The following is a 19227-nucleotide window of genomic DNA, read 5'->3' on the forward strand; positions in this document are numbered from 1 at the left end:
AAAACAAAAAATTTTTAATTTTTTTCTTTGGGTTTGTACAAGAAATTTACAATGTGAAAAATATACAAGTGAAAAACGAGGCCAAAAACCTGGGTGTGGGGAGGGGCCACTTGGTCACAAACACAAATAAACATTTCTGAGTTCTTCCTTTGGTCTGACTACAGCCCCCTCTCCCCAGGAGAGGGGGTGCAGAGCTGGGACCTGGAGATCAGACCCCAGTCCCAGCCCTGTCCCCCAAAATGGGCAGGGTTGGGGGGCAGGCACATCTGGAGCAGCTGGCGCTATCTGGCTCGCTCTGGCTTTGGGATGGTGGGGAGAACGTGGAGATGAGGGAGCCCCTTCCTTTTCCGAGACCCCTGGCTGAGTGGGCTGGGAGCGCTGGGGGTGTGTGGGGTTGGCAAAGTAGCAATGGCAGTATTTGGGGAGTGAATGAAATAGGTCGAGTGAGTAGGAGCCTTTGGGTGACAGTGAACACAGGAACCTTCAGGGAATCTGATCCAAGTCATCGGGCAGCCTTGAGTCCTTGGCAGAGGCCCAGAGACCTGTATCCCAGGGACTAAGGCCCTTGGGCCCTCAGACTTTGAGGCCCTCAGTGGATCTGAGGCTACTGCCTGCTTTCAGGAGACCTCCGTGCAGAAGGGGGTGCTAAGGCCCTAGATTTCGGTGGCAGTGATCTCCTCCAGGCAGATGCAGGGTGCTGGCTCCGCCAGGCCCAGGTCCGCGAGTTCCCGGGCCTCCAGCTCCAGACTGAGCTGCTGCAGCTCCTGCTCCAGCTGCCGGTTACGTCGGTACATCTGGATGTAGTTGTGCTGCAGCTGCTTCTGGTAGCGGATCACCTGCTCCTTCTCTGCCTGCCAGGCCAGCCGCTCCCCCTCGAAGCTGTCCCGCTGCTCCTCACCTCGCCGCCGCTCCCGCTGTAGCTCCGCCCGGAGCCGCTCCACCTGAGCCCGCAGGCTGCCCCCGACCCCGGCGGCGGCCCGCTGTGCCTTGGCCTCATCACTCTCTGCCAGGAGGAATGGGTCAGCAGTGGCAGGTGGCACAGGGGGTTCCCGGAGTCCGGCAGCCTCACTGTCCAACTGCCCAGCTTTCTCCCGCAGCCGCTCAGCCTCTTGACGGTGCCGCTGCAGCTCCTGGGAACAGGCCTCCAGCTCCAGCTCCCGTGTCCGGGCCGCCTCCTGGAGGCCCCGTGCCCGGCCCTCACTGACCCGAAGCGCTGCCCGGGCCTCCCGCAGTGCCACGCGCAGGGCCACCAGCTCGCTGCCCTTCTGTACCAGCTCTGACTGAGATTCCTTCAGTTGCTGCTTCAGCAGGGAGATCTCACCTGACTTCTGGCACACCTAGGGGTAGGAGACAGTTGGAAAAGACGGTGAGAAGGTTCTCCCAGGTGGCCAGGCCCTGACATCAAGCTGGGCATTTGGGGAGAGGCAGTATGATCACTGTACCTATTTTACAGATGAAGACACTGAGGCAGCTATTCATTGGCTAAGGTGGAATATAGACCCAGATCTTCTGGTTTCAAAGCTGGGGTCTTTAAACCATCATGAAGCAGCAGCTTCATGCAGGTTTGGCAGGAGTGGAAGCAGCAAAGGGCAGTGCCTGCATTTCCAGTTGGGAGGCACTACAGTATCTTGATGAAAAGCATAGACACTGGAGCCAGACTGCCTGGGTTCAGATCTCAGCTCCGCCACTGTGTGTGGAGTGTGATCTCAGGCTCCATCCCTTCTGGGTCTCATTTTCCTCACCGATGAAATGAGGGTGTGAACAGCACCCAACTCACAGGGTTATTACAAGGATTAGATGATACTCTATGTTACTTGCTTGAGTAGCAGTACCTGTCAAGGAGTAAGCACTACATTCTCATTCTTACTATTGGTGGGAAGGCAGTGGATGGGAATGTCACTAGCTACCTGAGCACTTAGAGCAGAGCCATGAGGAGACCAAATGTGAAGGCCCCCAAGGAGACCCATACCCAGAAAGGGAGGTCAGAGGGGGGAGCCTCATCTCACAAAGGTGAGGAAGGAGAGGCCCTCTGGGGATGGCAGGTGAGGGGATGTGGCTGGGCCCCTCCTTTCAAGGCTTACCCTTCACTGAAGGCCCTGCTCCCTGCCCCTCCTGGTACAGCTCACCTCCCACTTGGTCTCCTCTAGCCGTGGCCCGAGCTCCCGTTGTTCCCGCTCGAAGGCCGCGCAGCGCCGCTCCAGCTGCTCACGTTCCTGCAGCAGCTGCGCAAAGTCGTCCTGTAGCTGCCGCTTCTCCTGCTGCAGCTGGAACACCTGAAGCTGCAGCAGCTGTTGGGCCCGCTGGGCCCGGGCCACGCCATCCTCTCGCAGAGCCTCTCGCTCACGGGGCCAGTGCCGCTGCCGCTCCTCGTACACCTGTGGGCGAGAGGGCAGGCCTGGGTCCTGGAGGCTTCCCCACACCTCGAACCCTGGCCACCCCCAGCGCCCCAGTCACCAACTGCCCTGGTGGCCCACTGTCCTGGGCTCAGGGAAGATGGATTCAACAGTGACAATAATTAGGATACCAACAGTAACAACTACTTTTATGAAAAGAAAGACAACAACAATAGCAAGCATGTGTGTGGCACTTCCCAGGTGCCAGGCATTGATCTAAGCACTTTACACCCTTCACCCTGCTTAATCCTCAATGATAACCCTCAGGCCAGGAATATCCCCATTTATGGTGAGTAAACTGAGGCTCAGTACAACTGAGTAACGTGCTCAATCAAGGCTGAAAGACAGTATATGGTGGTGCCGTGTCAACCACTCTACAGTTTAAGCCAGACAGCTGGGTGGGGATGGGGTCACCAGCCCAACACCTGCCTCTTAGCAGACAGAAATGCGTCTTGTATGCCCAGCACCTGTGGATGTCCTGCCATGCCACCCCCATCACTGCCACTGACCACACCTGGCACATGGTCACCTCACTCTCGTCCAGACTGTCCCGCAGCTGCTGCAGCTCTGCCTCCCGGTCTCGGAGCTTTCCTTCCAGGACACAGTGCAGCAGGGCCTCGTCCGAAGGGGGTGGAGGGGGTGGGGGCGGTGGTGGGGAGCGTTCCCCACAAGAGCTGCTGTCAGGGGAGGCCCGGGGACCGCTGCCCAAGAGCCCCCCAGCCATGCGACCACCCAGGGAGCCTGTGCTCTTGCTGGAAGAAGATCGGCCGCTGTCTGAGTGGGAGGGCCCGGTGGGGGCTCCTCGGGCTGGCCCCGGCAGGGCACCCCGCCCAGGGCCGTGGGAGGGCAGGTGCCCGCCTGGGGAGTTGGTAGCCGGCTCGGCACCCCCGGTGCTGTAAGTGGGCAAGCTGGACAATGAATTTCGGCCGGAGTCAGACAGAGTCCCCGATGGGCAGCCGCTGGCCCAGCCACTCAGTATCAGGGGTTTGTCAGCAGCCGAGGAGGAGGAGGAAGAGGAGGAGGAGGCCGGGCCCCCAAACAGCTGCGTTAGGCTGCCTTGGCTCCCCGACGGTCCGGTGGCCCGAGGACCCAGGAAGCTAGGTAGGGATGGTACCCCTCGAGGTTTGGGCAGCACTGGCTTGAAGGCTGTTGGGCGGATCACAATTTTCTCCATGTTCTGAAATGAGGTGCCATTTGACAATAGGGATGAGCCGCCCAATCTCTCAAAGCCCTTATCACACTCCCTGCCCTCCCATCTGGGGCCCCCAATCCCCATATAGTAATAACAATTGCTACCACTGGCTGAGGGCCTCCTGTGTCAGCTTTACTTACGTCAGGCAACTTAAAATGTACTTCTCAGGTCATTACAAAATCCATGCAAGCAAAATATTATCAGTATTGCATACATAGATGAGGAAATGGAGGCTGAGGGAGTTACAGGCCTTGCTCCAATGCAAACACACAGCAGCTATATAAAACAGTATTTCTAAGAAGCTAACATTTATTGAGTACCTATTATGTGCCAGGTACTAGGCTAAACACTTTACACATATTATTAGATTTAATTCTCACAACAATCCTATGAGAGTTGACCTGTTACCTCCATTTTACAAACACAGAAGCTGAGGCTCAGAAAGGTTAAATGACTTCCCTGAGTGAGGTAGAGCTGGGGTGAGAACCCAAGTCTGGTGAATCTGGAGCCCATACTCCTTCCTATAAATAGATCTCCAAATTTCAGCTTCTCCAGGGGACCTCTGGTTCCACCCAGACCCTCAAAGGAAGGGCTGGTCCTCACCTTCTCTAGCTTTCCAGAGACAGGGATGAGCTTTGGTGGGGGACCACGGAGGTGGGCATTGCGTGCCCGCTGCTCTCGGGCATCTTCAAGGTCACTGCTTGGGCTGGGGGGTGACTCTGTCCGGAAGTCCTCGTTGATGTAGGTAAAGTTGGTACCAGGGACAGCCTTCCTGGGGGGCACAGCTGGGCACAGTGGCTCCTGTGCCTCGTAGCCACCCCGCAGCAGCCCATCCTGCTGGCGGAAGAAGGTGGGTCCAGGGGGACCATGGTGGCGAGGAGGAGCCGGCCCCCCAGGGCAGGGCCGGCCTGAGATGAGGCTGCTCACGCTGCCCATGGCTGGAGCTTGTTGGGCAGTAGCGGCCTCAGGAGCGGGTTCCAGGGGCACTGGCAGTGTCTGCACAATGGCCATGGCAGCAGAGGCTCAGGCCTGGCCAAGGGCCTCCAGGGAAACCTGTGAGCAGGGAAGTGGCATCAGAGTCTCTCCATCTTGAGCTCCCTCCCTGTATGAAGTCCTGAGTCCCTCCTGGTCCTTAGTCTCAGGTCAAACAGTCCACCCAACATCAGTGAAAAACACTGATATCCTCCCCCTAACACACCCCCTCTTGCATCTTGGCAAGAACTTCCATCCTCCCCGGGCCCCAGACCACTGCCCAATTCTGGTCTGAATAGGGCTGAGAACAGAATCTATCAAGTAGGGATGATGAGGGGATGGGGGTCCCACAGAGGCCAGGAATCAGGGAGGGAGCCCTCTGTACCAGCTCCTGGCACTGGTCCCTGTTTCCCTGGGACAGGTGGACTCATTAGATGCAGTCTGGGCAAACTCAGGGGTGCAGCAGCAACTCAAATGGTAATTAGGGAACAAAGAGCTAAGGCCAGGCAGTGCCCAGCCTCACCCAGCTGGGCCTCAGTTTCTCCCAGACAGAGAGGCGGCAAGGGTGGAGCTGGTCAAACAAGAACCAGAGCTCTTAGGAAGCCCACAGGTGCCCTCTGGGGTCTCCTGCCTCCCAGAGGTGGATGCAGGCTCATGCCTATTTCCATGACAATTCCTAGCTTCACAGCACCCAATCAGTCAGGCCTAAAGAAGCCTCTACAGGCCCACTGCCAACCTCTATGAAACCTTTTAGCTTTTGACATTCCCCAGAGTAACTCCAAAGGGATGAGAATAGAGGCTCTACCATCACCTCTGGCAGCTGCTCCAGGGAAGAGGGCTCCACCTCCCCAGGCCCTGCTCCTTCCTGGAAGGGGATAGCAAGCCTCCACCCGGAACTCCCTCCCTAGTCCTGAGGATGAAGACCAGGGCTCAGGCATCTGCTGAAGTCATCATGCAGAGCGGGGGCCAAGAAGTGGACAGAGAACTGCGTAGGAGTAGGAGTGTATGCATTTTACTTATTTGTGCGTGTGAAACTGTGCACAAGAACATGAGCACTGTGTGTGAAAACATGAGTGTATGTGAGTACACGTATGCTTGGATAGATATATCAATACATTCAGATATATACATGCATGTATACATGAAATCATATGGGCATACCTTACAAAAATCTGTGCAGCTCTCTCAGAAAGTATGTGAAAATTATAAATGCATACATCAGTGAATCTTTGATGTATGAGTGTGACTATGTCAGAGAATGGTTTGATGTCCATTCATATATACATGAGTTTCTGTATCCGACACAAGTGTGTGCATGGGAAATAGTGCACAAGTGTGTAAAGAGTGTTGTGTGTGTATGTGAGAGGGTGAGAGTCTGGGTGGCACGCAGGGCCAAATGGGTGAGTGGGAGCCCGGTTTTTGTCACTCACTGGAGTGTGTGGAGAGGAGAGACACATTATCTTTGCTTGATCTGCTCTCCTTCATTCTTGCTTGTGTTCCATTAAGTCCACCCTCCCCCACTTCCCCGCTCAAGTCAAAAGATCTGGAGGTGTCCAGACTGAGGGAGGAGGAGCTGGGAGCCAGGGGTGGGGGTGACTGGTGCCCTCGGAGCAGGGGTGGGGATTGAGTCCACCCCACAAGTGCCAGTCCTGAGCAAAGCCGATAGAACACCCCCTCCTCTGCCCTCTCCCAGACCATCCAGGGCATGCAGGAAACCGCCGGGAAGGGGCTTCCCCTAAGGCGCCAAGAAGGCTGGCATCTCGGTGTGTTTCCCCACTTCAGTGAGCACAGAGAAAGTGGAAACTGAGGGGAGGAGACAGAGAGATTCAGACAGGGGCCCAAAGGACGGGAGACAAAGACGAAGAGCGGCTCCAGGGCCAGGCGGACCCAGTGAGCCGGGGTCCCCGCGAAGCCAGGGGCCGCTAAACCAAGAGACGCTGAGCTGGGCCCTGAGCGCCAGACACCCACGGAGCCAAAGCCAGGCGCCTGGAAAGCCAGGCCCAGCCAGCCTGGCTCCCGCTCTTGGAGCCCGAGAGAAAAGGAGGGGCAAGTGGAGGCTCCATTTTGAGAAATGCGTTTGTGGCTGTGGGAAGGGAACCCCTCGCACTCCCCAACATCCTTGAGAAACCGCTCCAGTACAGCACACACTGCCCTGCTCGGTGGGCCGGGGGCGGTTGAGGGCTGGATGCAGCCGGGGCCCGAGGGAGGTCTGGCCGAGGTCCGAGTTTCCCACAGACCTGTTTTGGGGGCAGAAGAGTTCGGGAAAGTCTCCCCCTCACCAAACTCCAGGACCATCCAGCGGGATCAAGTCTGAGATCACGAGTTTCCATTACGAGACAGGAAGCCGGAGCCCCCAATCCGCCCTCCGGAGTTCACCCCCCTCCTTCCGCCTCTTCCAGAAAGTGGGGGCAGCTGTGGAATGCCGCCTCCCCACGGGACCTCCGCCGCGCAGAAGTTGGGGGCGCCCCCAGGTCGCCTCCCAGCCCCGGCCCCCCCTCACCTCCACCGCGCCGCTCCATGCTCAGCCCCGGGCCGCCCCCAGCGCTCCACAGGCGCGCCGCCCGGCTCCAGCCTGCCGCGCGCGGCCACTCGGAGCGGCCCGGTACGACCCGGCCCCGCCTCCGCGGCGCCCCCGGCCCGGCCTGGCCCCCGCCCGGCCCAAGTGGGCGGTGCAGCGCGGGGGAGGGTCCGAGGGGTGACCCCGCCCCCGGGGCGCGGACACGCGCAGGCACCCGGCGTCACGCGTGTCCGGCGGGGCGCACGCTGGAGCGACGTAGCGGGGCTCAGATTCCCTCCCTCCGAGGCGCGATGGCTGTGTGTCTGGGGCTCGGTCGGCTCAAGACTAGGCGGCGGCGGGTCACCCTCTACCCTTACTTGGGCCCCGGGGCCAGCAGCAGCTGGTCATTGTTCGAGCACAAAGGGACAGGCGCCGCGGCAGCCGCCCTTCCCCCTCCGCTCCTCTAGTCGATGCCTCACCCCTAGGCACACTCTCCGGCTTCAGAGTACAGAGAGGGAGGTTGGGGGTAACCTAACCCCCAACTCTGGGCCCTGCGTCCCGGAACAAGTCAGGGGCCGACGCTTGGTGGGTGCTTGCCCCACCCCCAGCGGCTTGCAGAAGGCACACTAGGATTTGCGGAGGCGGCGCCACCTGGCGGCCCGTTCGGAGAACACACCCAGCTACCCCCAACCTTGTCTCCCCAGTGCAGTACTCCCTCTCCGGAGAGCCCAGGCCTTCCTCGAGCGCGGTTTTTTGCTCTCCAACCTTCCTTCAGGCTCCTTTGCTCCAAACCTTCCTTTGCTAAGAGGTCAATGCTCAGAGAGAGACGTCCCCTGGCCCCCAAAAGTCACCCCAGTGGGTGAGCTGGTCCAAACCTACAGGCCAAGCTTACGCCAGCCTCACAGCAGACAACGTTCCAGTCTTCTCAGGGTCAGGGATACTCTCACCCTCTGGCAAACAACACAATCTAAACACCCACACGACCTTTCCCACACTCAGTCTCAGACACAATCACTCAGTCTGTCTGGTCCATCAGAAGGTTCCATGTCCCTTCTTGCCATAATCAGGCCAACTCACAGAGATACACTCGGTATCACGGCTAGTTGTGCACAAGCTTTCACAGCTTAAGTTCCTTTGTACCCAGTCACAATCTTGACTATACTTGTCTCCCAAGCATTTTTCACACTATGACAGTCTTTTTCACAGTCACAAAGACAACTTCTTAAACATACACGTCGTATTTCACAAACATTTTATCACACAGACTCCCATAGGGGTCTCTGTGACCTAACCAGGTCAGCTGACGCCCGCATCCCTGGGCAAGCACAGCCTCCTGCCCCCTAACCCCGCCCCCCAGAACTAAGGCCTGCCAGAGCTCCTCTGCCCCAGGAAGGAGCATTCCCCCCGCCCCCCCCACCCTTCCAGGCCAAAGCCTGGCCCGCTCTCAGTTCTATTTTTAGCTCCATGGAAAGAGTTGTTTTCTTTCTTTTTCCCTGGAAAGGGAAACATAGCCCAGCCACCCTCAGGCTCACCCTAGACCCTCTTGCCTCACAAATACACACTGAGCCCCACCCCCATAGAGACCCCCTCTTCTGGCCTTGCCCTGATCCCAGCCTCCTGGGGCACCAGGAGCCTCCTCCCCTTTCTGGCAGCCTGCCCAGAAGCTCAGGCAGCAGCTGGGCTCAGCGTGTGTGTAGGGGGGGGGGCGGTGAGGGGTAGGGGGGGAGAAGGAGGCCGAGGGCCGCTGCCCACTCTCATTCGCTGAGGGGAGGGGGCCGTGCTCCCTTCTATCAGAGGGAGATAGGCCCACTCTGGTATAGAGAGGATGTGTATGGTCATGCATTCTCTGGGGAAGGGGGACTCCTACTCTTGCATGAGTGGGCTTTCTGCTCCTACTTTGAGGGGAGGAGCTCCCAGTTCCGCAAGGAGGAGTGTAGTAAGAAAGGGGACCCACAGGCGCTCGCGCAGCTGCTCCCCGGGGCTGGAGGTCCCGGAGGAGGCTGCTGTACACTGCCAGAATTGCGCTCCCCTCGGGTATCTTCAGGAATGGGGGCAACATGTTCCGGGGAAGGAAGGTGAGGAGCCCAGGTAACCAGCCCAACAGTCTCTTGTCCTCCTGCGCTACGCCAACTCCAGGGGGCGCTGTGCTCCCATTCCTGGGGAAGGGCTTATCCCCTCCAGGTGGAGAATGGAATACAGCCCGGCAAGGTATCTTTCAAACTCGCTTAGTACTGGGGAGGGAGGTTCCCGCCGCGAGGCTCCCCCCGTACAGCCCACGGGTCTGCGAAGCGATCACGTGCTCAACGCCTGTTTACGTCTTAGTCTTCACCTGCGGGCAGCAGGGAAGCCGGAACCTCCGGAGGCGTCCCATCTGGCCCGCCCCCGTCCGCGGTCACTGGGAGGCCCTTTTCTCCCACCCTCGTCAAGTACGCGACGGCAGCACACACTGCCCGCTGGGGGTCCGCGCGGGCCAGCCGCGCTCATCCGCCGACAGCAAGCGAAACTCACTAGGCGCGTCCGCCCCGCAGTGCACGTGTTTTCGGGTGTCTCCAGTACGCGCGTGGGTCTATGTACACGCGTGTGTGCGCCCGTCGGTGTGAGTTTTCGTGTAGGTTCCCTGTTCAGACTCTTCGCCCGCGGCCCCTGGACTGCGGGGCCTGTCTCTTCACCCCAATCCCCCGCTTCCCGGGATCGGGAAAGTTCACTCCGGGGCGGGGGTGTGCAGGAGGCGAGAGTTCCTACACCGCCGCGGCGCCCCCACTCACTCACCCAGCGCTACCTGAACCGCCGTTCCAGCTCCCGCCGGGCTCCTGACCCAGGGCCGGCACGTCCTGGCCGCAGATCCGCCGGCTCCCCAGCGCGCTCGCCCGGGCTTGGTGGAGGGGGCGGGGCGGCTGAGGCCGCGCCCCCGACCAAGGCAGGGGAGTGGTCTGCCCAGCACCCCCTCAGCAGCAGATCTGGTACCCTGCCAAGTAGTGTCGCGATGGTGGCCCAAGACTGCCCCCTCGGACTTCTGACTTCGCAGCTTCTGGAACCGGCTTTTGATCTAGGAAGGGGCCAGTGGCGCCACAGCTAAGCTAAGCTACCTGGCTGCCCTAACCAAGTTGGCTATAGGGCTTTCCTGCCACCATCCTCTGGTCTGTAGGGAGCCCAGCCTGGTCCACTCTCAGCCCACTCCCCAGACACAGGGAAAACCCCTGGGAAGCAGACTAAGAAGGCTCGGATTTCACCAAAACAGACCCAGCCCTTCCTCACACACACCTCTGAGGTTGGGGCTGCTCAAGCAGAACCAACACTTCCCCCTCCCCTGGAGTAGGTGTCTGCCCGGTGAGCAGGCTTGTCAGTTCTGGCCCCCCCCGAGAGTGTGGTCAGGCTTCTCTTAGACTTATAAAGTTCCACCCACAGGCACAAACAGGAAGTTGACCTGTATTGCACCAAAGGGTCCCTCCCTCCATGGCACCCAAGGCGGCCTGTGGGAGGGCAGATGGTGATGTCTACAGGTATCTGGGTCATATCTGCAGCCTGAGTACTTGGGCAGCAGGAGCCCTTTGAGTTGAGTCTCTTCTGAGACCCATCCCCAGTGAAGGGATGGAGGACCAAAGCTGCCCCCTTACAGCCAAGTGGGTTAGTGAATCTGAGGACAAGGCTGCAGATCCAGTTGGACTCTACTGGGCCAGGCTGTGCCTCAGCTCTCAGGAAGATTCCAGTTGGGCACAGGCTGAGTACTGGTTCTAGCCCAGGCAATTCGCCTCAATCCACTTTGGCGGGGTACAGAAACAGTGACTCCTAGGGACCATACATAGGACCCAGGGATTAACTGCTACTTTTTGGGCTCCAGGGGCTCCTGAAATACTTTGGGCTAATTTTCACGTGAGGGGTTTAAGACAGGTGTGTAATGGAATGTGTGTGTGTGTAGGGGTGGGGCTGGGGGATCATTAGCTTCCCCTCCCCCCTACCATTCTGGTTTGCTCTGTGGGCTGTCTGCTAGGAGGGTGGGGCAAGACAGGCAAGTGTGTATCTATCCCCCTATCCCCAATTCATAGACCTCAGAAAAGTCTCCTATTGGAAATCCCTGAAAGATTTCCTGAGCACAGAAGACCAGAATGTGGAACCCACATCCTTATAGGTAGGATTGACCTGGTAGTGTGCATCTGGAAGGCATGGCTGACGTTCAACGTTATAGACCCTGGATGAGGCCTAGACCAGCCAGCGGCTGGTAATGATTACTGCAGGATTAGGAGGGCTGGCTCCAGCCAGTCTGGGAGAGACCCCCAAGAAGGGGAGGCCCTGGAGGAGGTCCCCCTTCCCTCCCCCCAGAGAACAGCTTTGTTCCAGGGTCTGTTTCAGGAAACAATTGTAGTCACAGTTCTCACACACAACAGACCAGAGACCCCAAACCATTCCGCAGGGTTCCAGACCTCCCTCTTAGGTTGACAGGGAATGCTTGATAAAGCAGCCTTGCTTCCAGGAAGCAGGACACCCCCCTCCCCCACCGCCCCACCTCAAATACCCTCCTTAACAAAAGGCTTCTCCCCAGCCCCCTTAGAACATCTTTCATTCTCACTACTCTTGCAGGCAAATCTAAAGGGAAACAGACTTTAGAATATCAGAGGAAGTGACATGGGAAAGTGTTATCATTTACCAATATTTCTGACATGGTCTCTTTCTGCATAAGTTATTTTTATTTTATGATCTCCTTCAGAGTTTCTTAAAAACAAGGAGTCCTGCAACCTCCAGAATCAGAAATGCCTGTGTGTCAGGAATGGGGGAAGAGTAGGGCCTAGGTTCTGCATTTTTAAACGAGAGACCGAGTTCTAACACACACTAACATAAGAGAAACCCGGAGAGGGTACAAGGAGAGGGAAATGGAAGTGGGTGGGGAGCAGATAAGAATACGCTGAGCCTGAATCCACAATGAGCGAGGCCCTGAGTGACTCATGTCACAGAGGGACAGCTGGTCAGGAAAGGTCTTAGGCATGGGGCCCAGTGACCCACACCTCTGCCAGGGATCACATGGAGATCCTCAGGGAAGACAGGGATAAAGAAGCACCATCCTGTCTTCCCTAGGACATGAAGAGGTATAAGGTTGTGCATGCACGCAAATCCTGCTTTCTTGGGAGCACACAGCTCAGATGGAGTTGGGGAGGGGGCTTATCCACTCCCAATTCAAAAAGTGAGAGGTAAATTCAGTTCAAGGAAAATCCAGTTAAAGACTAGGGAGACACCTGGTGGTCAAATAAGAAAAAGCAGAGTAACAAAGGCAATGGAAAAAAATATATATTTTTTTTTCTTTTTTTCAGTAAAACTGGAAAAGCCTCTACAAAAAGTCATGATTGCATCCACTCCAGCAGTCCGAAGCAGCATACCATGGAATGAGTGTCCAGGTGGCAGGCACTCTGGGCTCACAGTGCCCTTCCATGGCTCTCTTCCAGGCTTCCACCTTTGTAGCTAGCCCTGGTGTTATATACAAGGGTGAAGCACCTAGATCAGATGGTAGTAAGCACCACTTCAGGGGAGGCTTCAGAGTGGCAGGTAGAGGAGTTTGGTGTCCACCATGTCACCCCTTGGCTCTGAAAGCCTGGGCTGGAGTTTTGGCAAGAAGTTCCCCTATTCCCCTACAGGTTCAGGGAGCCTGACCCCCCTGCTTTGACCTCACCTTGCTCGTTCTCACCTCAGGGCCTCTGTATTTACTTTTCCCTCTGCCTGGATTCCTCTTTCTCCACATGTTCACATGGCTCAATCCTAGTTCTTTAAAGGTCCCAGCTCAAATGTCCTCTGCTCAGAGATACCTTTTCAAATCTTACTCTAAACTAGCCTGTAAGCACTATCACATTACTGTATTTTTCTCCTTTAGAGCATATATTCACTATTGAGAACTATGTTTTTTGTGTGTTTGCACACTGCTTGTCTCTTCTACCAGGTTACAGGTTCCATGGAAGCAGGGACCTCATCTGTCTTGTCAGTGCTGTATTCCCAGAATCTAGAACCAAGCCCAGCACATAGTAGGTTCTCAAATATTTGCTAAATTGAATTCTCTCGCAATGAAACCATTCCCTATGCTAGGCCCCTCAGACTGAGACAGGGGCCCATAGCTCCCAACTACAGGACAGAGGCAGCCCTAGCAGAGGACTGACAGCCTCTACCCCAGACTGTCCTGCTAGGCTTGTTTCAGTGTCCAGCTCTGCAGTGTCTTCACCTTGAAGGCTTGGAGAGGTCTGGCTGGTTGGGGTTGCGGGCCTGGTTGGAACAAGTCTCAGAGATCTGGGGCATAGCCCCCTTTTTGCCAGAAGAGGGCTTTTTGGCCACTAGTCCATTGTCATCCTTGATCTTCTTGAGCCGGGCCTTGCTCTTTGGTGGTATGGAGAAGGTGAGAGAACTCTTGTTGAATTCAAGTGGGAAGACACCTACATCTCCATCAAAGCGGTTCTTGGACACCTGCAGATACCGTTTCCCTGGCCCAGTTACCAGTTTCCTGTCCTGCAGGATCAGAACGTTGTCTGCTTCCTGGCTTGCCTGGGAGATAAGGGGCAGAAGGAAGAAGGAGCAAGAAGATATATCAGAGGAGTGTAAAGGAAGGCTGAGCGTGCAGGAATAGCAAGAATGTGGAAAGGAAAAGTACTTCCCCTGTCACCAAAGCTCTCCGAACTACTGACCAAAATGCTGGGGTCACTTGAGTATTTTAGTTCCCTGACAATCCTGTTGCTGTCCCAGATTGTGTACATGCTGTTCCCTCTGCTGCTAACACATCTGGCTCCTTGGATCGCCACCTCACTCAACCTGAGCTCCTTACATTTAGGTCCCAGTCTAAATGTCTCACTTCCCTGGAGAGAACATTCTTGATCCCCATAAATAAGAAAGGCACCAGCATCTTTCTACTTCTGTCATTCTTTCCCCCAGTTCCATGTCCGTTTCATCATGGCACATAGTTTACGTTCCTTGCCCTGCCTTCCTTGTGCCCAGCCCAGGCCTGGCACGTAGTAGGCATTCACTCAGTGTGCCATGGAAGCTCCAGGATGCTAGGCTGATCCTGCTGCCCAGAGGGCCCTCCCACTTACTTGCTTATTTCATACCTATTGTTAGCCAAAACCCAACCCAACCTTTGTTGACACCTCTTCTAAGAAGTCTCCCCAGATGTCCCAGGCTGACTCAGATGGCTTTTCTCCCCAAATACCTGTGCTGCCTATCATAGTTCTTAGTATTATCATGAAAGTGCAACTCACTCAGTCATGTCCGACTCTTTGCCACCCCATGGACTATACAGTCCATGGAATTCTCCAGGCCAGAATACTGGAGTAGGTAGCCTTTCCCTTCTCTAGGGCATCTGCCCAACCTAGGGATTGAGCCCAGGTCTCCCACGTTGCAGGCGGATTCTTTACCAGCAGAGCCACAAGGGAAGCCCCAAGTATTATCATATTGAGTTGTAATCACTGTCTCCTTTTTTTTGTGCTGTGCTACATGGCATGTGGGATCTTAGTTCCCTGACCAGGTCTCCAACCCTCGCTCCTTGCATTGGAAGCACAGTCTTCACCACTGCACTGTCAGAATACATAGCACATATATTCTTCATGTCATGACTCCAGAGGCAGCTGCCTCCTGCCTGTTTCAGATGGGTAGTCAAAATGATTTAAGGCTGAATGAGGGCTGTCCCTGGTCATACCTGCCCCCTCTACTCTCCATGGCTTGAGATCCTCTAAAGTCCACTTACTTTGGCTGAGCCAAAAATGGATGCTGTCTGTAGTTCTTTATCATCATCCTCTTTTCGGGGGTGAATGACCAGTGTTACATGGCAGCTACTGTCTGTTGCAAACTTCCGAAAGGCCCCGACAATGTAGTCTTGAGCTGCAATCCTGCCCAACAGAGCAAAGAGGTTATCAGACACACAAGGACAAGAATGAACACATACTCCTGATACGTTCACATCTTACCACAACATCACTCTACTTCCCTTTACCCAAGGACTCACACTTAAATCCCTGTCCACACTTACCACTGTCATACCGCACACCTCTATAAAGACAGAAATACATATAGAGAGGTATGTGCCTGCACATATGTCAGAAAACAAGCGTACAGTGTTTACCCAGAGGCCAGCTGCCTGAGAAGATGTGTGTTTAAGCGGGTTACAGCTAGACAAGAGGAGGATGTCACCTGTCTGTGGACAGCTGCTCATGACCCATCATGAACTGCAGATTGTCGATGACCACATGACAAATGTCGTAAACATAGACTGCATGTTGCATTGTGTCTATTACAGTCCTGGGAAGAGGAAGAGACAATGAATTCAAGAGTCAGTTACAAGTAATCTCTAGACCACGGCAGTCTGAAGACTCTGTTGGGAGTCTGTTCTCCTGCCCTCCTGTTCTTTGAAAGCCCCAGGCCTGGAAACCTCACCTGATGCTCTGTTGCCCATGAAAAGTCATGAAATAGAGGGGCAAGTCCTCAAAGCGGTCAGCCCACTCATCGTATTTGTCCAGTTGCTCTTCCAGTCGTCCCACAGCGAACTGTGTCAGCATGACACGGGCTAGTCTCACGTTGCTGATCTCAAAGCTACCCCACAGTGTGTTCACTCCTTGGGTACACAAATCCAGGGCATACTCACTGATGAATGTTGTCTTTCCACTGCCTGTTGGCCCTGCACAGGGGTTGAACACAGACCTGGGTGAGGAAGTAAAGCCCTAACCTTGAAACCAAGATCCACAAGAAGCTTCAAAGTTGGGAGGGGAAGGCTCCTCTTAAACATTTACTATGGCCCAAACCCACATGCTTTAGTCATCTAATCCTCTGCCCCCAAACCCACCCAAGCAGTAAGTTTCCAAAGGGTTACCTGTGAACACTGTCAGCTCGCCCTTCCGATGTCCCTTCAAAAGACGATTGAGGTCTGGGAAGCGGCTCCAGCGAACACCAGCTGCCTGCTCCACGTTTGACAGTTCTCCTAGCACCTCCTCCCGAAGCTGCCGGAAAGACACGATAGACTTGTGCCAGGCGGGCAGGGCAGTACGCAGAATACGAGAAAGATTTAAGCCTTGGTTCAGAGCCTCCAGGGGAGAGGGCTGCTTGTCCCCAGGCCGCACCAAGGAGCATCGTTTGGGGTTCAGTTTTCGGGCAAACAACTTGGCAGCTTCCCAGGACCGAAGGTCATTCCCCAGCCAGAGCACAACCCGTCGGAACTGTTCGAGGTAAGGAAGCAGGGCAGGGGGTAAGCAGGCTGTTCCTCGGGGTAGGGCTAGAGTGGGCAGCCCTGTGGACTGGTTCAAGGCCAGACTGTCCAGCTCACGACTTGTCAATACCACTTCAACATCTCGTCGACTGATCAGTGGTAACCCAAACAGATTGTGGTAGGCACCAGGCCGGGGAATGGTGGTCTCCATATACTGCACCCCATCGCCCTGGGTTTCGGCCCCTAGTAGCTTCAGGCCTCGCAATCCCAAACCTCCAGGGGAGAACCAAGGGAAGACAAGCCTGCAAGCAGGCCGCAGATAGCGCACGCTGAAACGCTTAAGTGTGTCATCTGTCACTTTGGTGAGGCCAAACATCATGCGAGCTAGCTGGGCTTCCTCCGACTCAGGCAGCTCCCAGAGAGGTATGGCTCGGTCCCAGATCCTCCGGACCTCCTCACTGTCCTCAGCTTCTGGGGCCTCACTGAGTAGGACCCCTTCTCTGGCCCCACCCCCTTGCCCCTCCACGCTGGCCTGAAAGTCTTCCCAGCTCCCCTCTGCTAGGGTGGTCATGCAGAGAAAGCGGCCAGTGGTCTTGTCAATGAAGAGGCTGAAGGAAGCTGCACCAGTCTGGTGCTTGAGCTTTGAGGCCCCCACAAAGGGACTCGGTGCCCGCAGGCAGCTGTGTCCATCCTGGAAGGGGATCCCACGGGCCCGCAAATACTGGCGGATTTCAGTTGTGGTTACAGGCAGCACTGGTGCCTCCAAGGCGGGAAGAGCCTCCTTCCTGTACCGTCTGCGAGGAGGGCCGGGGGCCAAGCTTCGGGGCAGGCCTCTCCGTCCCATCCACGCCCCACGCAGGGGCAGCAGGATGCGGAGGGGGTACCCGCTTCGGAGGAGGACCCACATTCCTACTCAAAAGGAGGAAGTTACTGCTTGAAATGCCTTAGCCTGGTTCAGGTGCCTTCACTACTAGGTCATACCTTAGGGACCCTGCACGCAGCTCTCTTCTCCCTCTGAATCCTCTTCAGCCCCTCTACATTGCTACCTCACATCCACGCCAGAGGACGTTTTCACGTCCGCGTTCCTCTGGCCGGTCCCTCCACAGCTACCTCACCTTTGCCACCTTCCGCGCTGCCCCTTCCTGACGCGGTTTCTCTCGATCATCTCCACGCCACTACCGCCCCTCCACTGCCCCTCTTCGTCGTCCTCATCTCTGCAGCTGTCTGTGTCCCTTCCGTGGTCCCTCGCCTCTGGGCCCCCTCCTAAAGGACCGCTCCACCGCTCCTCTCAAGGGGACTCCAGGCGACTACAGTGTCGCTCCGCCGCTCCCGCCGAGGAGCGCCCGTCGTGCCTCCGCCGGGTGGCTTCCTCGGCTCCACGGCTAGGAGCTCCGCCGCTCCTGACCCCAGCCCCCGGGTCACCACTCTCGTCTAATCCCTGTCGCCTGCAACATGGGTCACACGCGAGCCACTAGCCGTGACTTCGGAAGCAAAACTGCCGCCTTGCAAGTGTCCCCGGAAGCGGAAGCCTCTGGTTCGTCCCGCCTCCACTCCGCGAGACTCGGCTTGGCGACTGGAGAGCTGTGGCCATGACTGCCCGCGGGACCGCGAGCCGCTTCCTGACGAGTGTCCTGCACAACGGGCTGGGTCGCTACGTGCAGCAGCTGCAGCGGCTTAGCTTTAGCCTCAGCCGTGACGCGCCCTCGTCCCGCGGCGCCAGGTGAGCCGAGGAAGGGCGCGGGGATGCGACTCCAGCCGCCGTCGCCCCGGGTCAGGGGTCACCTTGCTCACCCTTCTCGGGTCCCTCAGGGAGTTCGTGGAACGGGAGGTGACCGACTTCGCCCGCCGGAATCCCGGGGTCGTCATATATGTGAACCCGCGGCCGTGCTGTGTGCCGAGAGTAGTGGCCGAATACCGTGAGTAGGGCCGGGCGAGGGCTGGAGGGCGGCGACGGAGGGGGGTTCGGCCCGTTTGCCTGCCGCTCGTCTGACCCCTGCTTCGCTTCTGTTATCCCCATCTCCCTTCGACCAGTTAATGGGGCTGTGCGCGAGGAGAGCCTCAATTGCAAGTCGGTCGAGGAGATCGCCACGCTGGTGCAGAAGCTGGCCGACCAGTCGGGTTTGGACGTGATCCGCATCCGCAAGCCCTTCCACACGGACAGTCCTAGCATCCAGGGTCAGTGGCACCCCTTCACCAACAAACCGACAGCACTGGGCGGGCTGCGCCCTCGAGAGGTCCAGAATCCTGCCCCGACCCAGCGGCCAGCACAATGAAGACCAACTCCATACCCACAGTTTGGACTTTTACTCCAGCAGAGGTGGTTCCTGCTCCTGGTTTGCTTCACGGGAGACAGATGAAGCCCACCAATGGGTACTTTTGCTTGGGATAAAGAAGAGCTGCCTGTCTCTTTTGATGTCCACCGTGAGGGGCAGGGACTGTGAGTCTCCTCATTCTTAGCCAGTTGACATCCTGAAACCTGAGAATCTTCAGAGATTTGACTTGGTCTTCATTTCTTAAATCCAAATCAATAATAGTGATCTCAAATCACAGTGAGGGCTTTCAAGGCTGGCTTCTGAAGAATTCCTTTTGGCCTGTTTCTGTAGCCAGTGACCAAGAGAGTCTGCTGTGAGCCTGGCATTGGGCTAGGCCCTTTATATCTATGTGAATGTTTGTGTGCAGATTAGAAAACAAGTTAATAAATTTGCCAAGGTCACACTTGAAGTCTGCTTCAAAATATGTGCATTTTAAAACTGTAACACCATTTTTTGACTATCCTAAAACCAGAAGCAAAATGAATAATAACTCTTCAGGATGGTGTAGTATCAAAGGCCATATGATTAATCTAGGCTTAACCCTTGGAAAGAGTGATTCTCAGACCATCTGATTAAAAGGCAGCATCTTCTAGACCTAGGGAGGGGAGGAGATGATGAGAAAAAGAGCCAGGAGGTAAAAACCTAGAAACTTTTGTATGAATTCTTGAATTATCATTAATTTTGTCATCCCCTTATCACCACGA

At 56.2% G+C, this 19227-nt stretch overlaps 3 protein-coding genes across 7 annotated transcripts; 1 reads left to right on the forward strand and 2 right to left on the reverse strand.

Moving 5' to 3' along the window:
* Positions 1-19: 19 nt before the first annotated feature.
* LZTS2 (leucine zipper tumor suppressor 2) lies at positions 20-9948 on the reverse strand. Of its 5 annotated transcripts, none has more exons than XM_070363716.1 (5): positions 9824-9948; positions 4189-4638; positions 2908-3570; positions 2127-2375; positions 20-1337 (listed from the first exon to the last, which is right to left on the reverse strand). In XM_070363716.1, the coding sequence occupies exons 2-5, from the start codon at positions 4594-4596 to the stop codon at positions 654-656; spliced, it is 2004 nt and encodes a 667-aa protein (XP_070219817.1). In that variant the 5' UTR covers positions 4597-4638; positions 9824-9948; the 3' UTR covers positions 20-653. The 5 variants fall into 5 exon arrangements, with proteins under 5 accessions (XP_070219817.1, XP_070219819.1, XP_070219820.1 ...); XM_070363718.1 differs by having other exon boundaries at positions 9834-9910; XM_070363719.1 differs by lacking the exon at positions 9824-9948 and adding an exon at positions 7058-7232 and having other exon boundaries at positions 2923-3570.
* A 2421-nt stretch (positions 9949-12369) lies between these two features.
* On the reverse strand, positions 12370-17694 carry TWNK (twinkle mtDNA helicase). Its single transcript, XM_005888099.2, has 5 exons — positions 15879-17694; positions 15446-15686; positions 15203-15310; positions 14760-14901; positions 12370-13567 (listed from the first exon to the last, which is right to left on the reverse strand). Exons 1-5 carry the CDS (start codon positions 17116-17118, stop codon positions 13247-13249), a joined length of 2052 nt encoding a protein of 683 aa, XP_005888161.2. The 5' UTR covers positions 17119-17694; the 3' UTR covers positions 12370-13246.
* Positions 17695-17725: 31 nt separating this feature from the next.
* Positions 17726-18932, forward strand: MRPL43 (mitochondrial ribosomal protein L43). Its single transcript, XM_070363720.1, has 3 exons — positions 17726-17931; positions 18021-18127; positions 18243-18932. Exons 1-3 carry the CDS (start codon positions 17801-17803, stop codon positions 18482-18484), a joined length of 480 nt encoding a protein of 159 aa, XP_070219821.1. The 5' UTR covers positions 17726-17800; the 3' UTR covers positions 18485-18932.
* The last annotated feature ends 295 nt before the right edge of the window (positions 18933-19227 follow it).

Source organism: Bos mutus, chromosome 26 (assembly GCF_027580195.1).
Source record: "Bos mutus isolate GX-2022 chromosome 26, NWIPB_WYAK_1.1, whole genome shotgun sequence".
Lineage (NCBI taxonomy): Eukaryota > Metazoa > Chordata > Mammalia > Artiodactyla > Bovidae > Bos > Bos mutus.